This window comes from Diaphorina citri, unplaced genomic scaffold, assembly GCF_000475195.1.
Source record: "Diaphorina citri unplaced genomic scaffold, Diaci psyllid genome assembly version 1.1 scaffold1264, whole genome shotgun sequence".
NCBI lineage: Eukaryota > Metazoa > Arthropoda > Insecta > Hemiptera > Psyllidae > Diaphorina > Diaphorina citri.
In genome coordinates, this window is record NW_007378693.1 from 86,927 (window position 1) to 92,812 (window position 5,886).

General features: G+C 43.1%; 1 protein-coding gene across 3 annotated transcripts; it reads right to left on the reverse strand.

Annotated features, from left to right (window-relative positions):
• Positions 1-249: 249 nt before the first annotated feature.
• LOC103515062 (ATP-dependent helicase brm) lies at positions 250-5,886 on the reverse strand (the record flags this gene model as incomplete). Of its 3 annotated transcripts, XM_017446484.2 has the most annotated exon segments (7): positions 250-589; positions 1,137-1,212; positions 1,510-1,531; positions 1,742-1,856; positions 2,471-2,576; positions 2,933-3,161; positions 3,733-5,886. In XM_017446484.2, coding segments are annotated over 7 exon segments (2,930 nt in total), but the record flags the coding sequence as incomplete, so codon positions are not given.

The window sequence follows — 5,886 nt, forward strand, 5'->3', positions numbered from 1 at the left end:
GTCTGTTCATTACAACGTAACTCTAGAACAGTTTGCCTAATTTTGATAAAAATTTGGCAGAAAAAATTCAAATCTTAAAAGGAATTTTCGTATGTAGGTATACATAATTCCAGCCTAGTTAGCTTAGTTGGTAGTGCGTCTGCCTTGTAAGCGCTAGGCCGCGGGTTCGATTCCCGCCCGGGGCGGATTTTATCCTAATGGGATAATGTTCGTTCTCGGAACGGCTGGCTTCCTCCTATCCTGTCTTCCTTCTCTCTTCGATTTCGGGACGATAAGACCATAGCAGTTACAGTTCCCTCTGTCAAACCTCTTCGAAAAAAAAAGAGGTTATAACCACGCATGCAGAGCTCCAAACGTCAATCTAACTCTTCCGCGGTTTACTCGCCTTATCATCCTCCTCCTCCTCTTCTCCTTCCGCCTCCTCCACCTCCTCTTCCTCCTCCACCACCTTCTTCTTCCTCTTGCTCACCACGTGTTTCTCTTCGTCATCTTCTTTGTGCTTGTCCTTGGCTGGCGTTTTCGTACTCTTCCTCTTCTTCTTTTTCGGACTTTCGTCTTCTTCGTCCTCGTCTTCATCAGATATTTGCACCTGGAAATAAGTGAAAAAAAAAAAAAATAAAAAAAAAATATGAAACAGGGTGTCGACCAAAATGAAAAAAGAAAGACGGAAAAAAAGATGGGAAAGAAAACAAATTACCTGACTTTTCCTGGTTTTCCAGTCCACTCAGTCTATTTTTTCAAAAATTCCAGTCTACGAGTACTTTCTACTTTTTTTCAAGATATTCCACCCTATTCTCACAGATATCTTCACTGATATCGAACGACGAGCGACGTTAACCATATTAACGGTTAGCCCAGTGGTAACGCTCTTGCTTGTCATGCAGAAACCTTCTGTTCGAATCCCACAATCGACAAAAAATTGTACTTTTTTCGATTGAAAATATTTGAACGTTACTTTCTGGTGTTCTCGTGTACCCAGTACCTAAATCGGAAGTATTGTGTCTCTTCTCGCCCATCTGATGAGAAACATACTACGGGATGGACATGCTACGATACAGACCGCACGAGTCTAAAGAAGTAATTGTTTCATTGCCACGAAAGAAAAATGGCGACGAAACACTTTTTTTTTATCTTACCTTCTTTCGTCGTCTTCGCTTCTTAACAGGTTTCTCTTCTTCTTCATCTTCCGGCGCTGTTTCTTCTACATAGGATTTCTTTATTATAAAATAAACTAAGTATCTACAAAATATTCCAACTAAGGGGCGGGATTAATGCCTTGGGCATTCTCTTCCATCCAACCCCATTCTTCCATTCTACTCTTTGATTTCGGGACGGTAAGACTTCTGTAACATCTGTTGTTACAGGTCAACATCTGTTGTTACAGGTTACAGTTCCCTCTATCAAACTAAAAAAAAACCCTCTTTTTTTCTTACCTTCTTTCGTCGTCTTCGCTTCTTAACAGGTTTCTCTTCTTCTTCATCTTCCGGCGCTGTTTCTTCTACATAGGATTTCTTTCCCTTCTTCCCCGAGCCTCGCTTCTTAGTCACCGGTTTCACTTCTTCTTCTTCCTCCTCGTAATCATCAGCCCCATCATCCTCGATTGCTTTCAGCCACTCCTGATCCGTCAGACTGTCTGTGTAGTCCACCTGCAATTCAATAAAGAATAAAATTAATAAACTTTTAAAAAGAAGAAGAAAAACAAAACAAAGAAGATATTTGATAGGGGGAACTGAGATAAGGCCTCGCTTCTTAGTCACCGGCTTCACTTCTTCTTCTTCCTCCTCGTAATCATCAGCCCCATCATCCTCGATTGCTTTCAGCCACTCCTGATCTGTCAGACTGTCTGTGTAGTCCACCTGGAATTCAATAAAGAATAAAATTAATAAACTTTTAAAAAGAAGAAGAAAAACAAAACAAAGAAGATATTTGATAGGGGGAACTGAGATAACGGAGTCTTATCATCCCGAAATCGAAAAGAGGAGAGAAAAGGAGAAAACCAGTTGATCCGAGAGCGAACTTTACTTGTTTAGGATAAAGTTTGCCCCGAGTGGGAATTGAACCCGTGACCATAGCGCTTACAAGGCGGCCGTGCTACCAACCAAGCTAACTAGGCTGGCTTAAACCTCACATTAAAATTACAGTGTCTACCTACGAGAAATCCGGAAAAAAAGTATTAGCAAAATGTCCGTATTAGCGCAACACTTACCTGTTTGCGCTGTCGTGAGCCGCGCCCCATGAGCGCTTCTTCCTTCTCACGTTCGGGAATTGAACCCGCGACCTAATGCTTACAAGGCGGCCGTGCTACCAACCAAGCTAACTAGGCTGGCTCAAACCTCACATTAAAATTACAGTGTCTACCTACGAGAAATTCGGAAAAAAAGTGTGAAACTCACGAGTGGGAACGAGCCTTAAGGTAGGCAGGGGCAAAATACCCATATTAGCAAAATGTCCGTATTAGCGCAACACTTACCTGTTTGCGCTGTCGTGAGCCGCGCCCCATGAGCGCTTCTTCCTTCTCACGTTCGCGCTCCTCCTCGTACATCGAGTTTTCTACTTCGTCATCATCCTTCACCATCCTGAGAACAGAGAGAAGAAATTAGTATATGGAGGAAGAGGAAATGACAATAAGTGAAAACTTGTTACTTGAGTGGAAATACAATTGATTCGAAAGAATATTTTTTTGACTTTTTAGGCGTTGATCTTGTTGGAAAATATTCTCAAATATTGGTCAGTTCAACAGAAAAATTTACACTGGGGTCTGAGTGTAAAAAAACAACAACCTTAATTTGCCATTCGGTCACTGTTAGCTCTTTCCCTCACTAATGGGGTTTAAAGTGGGTTTAGACTGCGGGAGTAAAGGGACTTTTCAGTCTCATTCTGACAGGATAAACAAGGTACATTTTCTATTATATTCTATTCTAAAGCCACTCACCAGTCTGGTAGTTCCTTAATTTCCACCAGTCTAGGCTTGGTTTCGCCCTTGCGCCGCTCAGCGTCCATCTTCTGGAACAGGGTAAGTTCATCTTCAGTCCTCGCTATCAGCTGATTCACGGTTTCGTCATCCGGTACCTCGTTCTCCTCTTCCTCTTCATCGTCCTGATGCAGGATGGTCTGCAGGAATTCGTGCCGCTCCGAACCAGTGGACTTCTGATCGAACATTCCTGGAAAATGGACGAGTGAGAAAGGTTTTAGATAGTACTTCTCGAAAAGAATTGAAATGTGAAATAAAAAGTTGCTTTGAAAGTACCTATACTTAGAGAATTTCTGATCGAACATTCCTGGAAAAAGCGCAGGTGAGAGAAGATTTTAGTTAGTAATTCTCGAAAAGGCCAGCCTAGTTAGCTTAGTTGGTAGTGCGTCTGCCTTGTAAGCGCTAGGCCGCGGGTTCGATTCCCGCCCGGGGCGGATTTTGTCCTGATGGGATAATGTTCGTTCTCGGAACGGCTGGCTTTCTCCTATCCTGTCTTCCTTCTCTCTTCGATTTCGGGACGATAAGACCATAGCAGAAGGTCGATTCCCACGTTATCGCGTATGCCGTGATGTTAGAGTTTAAGATTTACCGGTATTTTTTAAATTGATTTTTCTCGGGATGAAGTAGCAAAAGAAAAAGAAAAAAAATCCCTAGTTCCTCATTTTTCCGCTCTTTTACTTTGAAACCTTGCCCAAGTCAGCGCAACTGGTCTATAAGAATGAGATAAAGATTTAACTGAAAAACCAAGAAATAGAACTTACCAGCTTGAATAACCTTCTCATCCATATTCAGCTTATATCGTGCGGCAGCCAGAATTCTCTCCTCTACAGAGTTCACCGTGATCAGTCTTAATACTCGCACCTCATTCTTCTGTCCTATCCGATGTGCCCTGTCCTGTGCTTGTAGATCTTGATGAGGATTCCAATCCGAATCAAATATAATAACCGTGTCTGCAGCCTGGAGATTCAAACCTAATCCTCCAGCCCGAGTAGATAACAGGAAGATAAAGTATTTGCTTTCAGGCTCATTGAATTTCCTCAGGAGTTCGCCTCGGTCTTCGGACTTGGTTGTTCCATCCAGACGCAGATAGGAGAAGTCTCTCCATATGAAATAATCCTCTAGAATAGTCATGAGTTGTGTCATCTGACAGAACATGAGGACACGATGTTTCGTCTCTTTGAACTTGGGCAGGATTCGGTCAAGGAGTTCGAACTTCCCGGATGTCCTGTAGATATCAGGTCCGGACACCACTGTATTGTTCTGTCCTATGTGCTGACAATACTTCTCCTCGATGTTTTGAAACATGAACGGATGGTTGCACAGTTTCCTCAGTTGTACAATGGTGTTCTTGAGTGCGCGCGCACCTCCTTCCCCTGTCTTCCCTTTTTCTGAGCCGTCTGTCAGCAGAATACCACGGTTATGTAGATGCTGGTAGAGGAGTTTCTGTAATCCTGACATGTCACATTTGATAATGTATTCCACCTTCTCTGGAAGTTGAGACTCGACCTCCTTCTTGAGTCGCCTCAGTAGGAACGGACGCAATACTTTGTGTAGACGTCGAATAATAAGAATCGTTTCTTCTTCATTCAGTTCGACTTTCTCTCCTGTTGTGGCGAAGGGTGCGTTGAACCATTGCTCGAATGTGCTGCAGGATTTGAATATAGAGGGGAGGAGGAAGTTAAGCAACGCCCAGAGCTCGGGTAGTTTGTTCTGTAGTGGTGTTCCTGTGAGTAGGACACGATGCGATGAGTTATAGAATGTGTTGAGGGTTTGTGTTAGCTTACAATGATGATTCTTCATCCGATGGCCTTCATCTATGATCATACATTTCCATTGTATCTTACTGAGAACACTCTTATCCTTGATGATAAACTCATACGTGGTGAGTAATACATTGAACTTGGAGTTCTTCATTCTACCCTGGAGGGCGCGACGTGCGAGGGGGGATCCCTTGTAGGCGACTACATTGGCAGAGGGTGCCCACTTCTCAAACTCCAGCACCCAGTTAGATAATGTAGATAGCGGTACAATGACAAGGTAAGGGCCGAGGTTTTTCTTCTTCTCCATCAGATAGGTAAGCAGTGCAATGGTCTGTACAGTCTTACCCAGTCCCATCTCATCCGCTAGGATACCATTCAGATTGTTATTATACAGGGAGACCATCCATTCCAATCCTTTGATCTGATACTCCTTGAGTTTTCCATTCACCATGATACTTGCTTGTTCTGTTACCTTTTCATGATAGGTATGTGCAATACTGTAATAGGTTGCTTCTTCTCCTGCATCCTTGTATTCATCATCCTCCGTCTTCTTCTCTCCTACAGCTTTGCTTGGTTCTTCTTTCTTCTCTTTCATTTCCTCATCCTCACTTCCCTCATCCTCTGAATCCTCCATGACCACCTCCCAGCCTGGATGTGATGCTAACCACTCCTTGATTTGTTTCGCTGGAGGTGCATCTTCTCCTCGCAGTTTATTATCCGAGTTGGTTTCCTTGACTGTGATTCTGAGATCTTCTAATTGTGAACTTTCATCGAGATCAAGCTTATCCATGTTGCCGTCCAAGATCTTCTGCTTGATGGATTTCTTCTTTTTCTTCTTCTCCTCTCTCATTTTCTTCTGTTGTTCCTCCTTGTGTTCCTTCACCATCTGTGTGAGGTTACTGATATACTCGTCTGTCTGAGAGAGAAGGAAGGCAAGTCGCTTGTCTTTCTTCTGATCAATGAGTTTCCTGTATCCTTCTTCATCTTCTGCCATCAGACGTCGCATACGTTCCTTCTCAATTCTCTCTTGTTCTTTCTTCTGTTCTTTCTCTGCATTGATGTGATAGTTGATGATGGCTTTGTTCAGTTTCTGTGTTCTGGCCGTGTTGTTGCGATGATATTCCTTGAAGTCCTTGGCATGTTGCAGGACGGTTG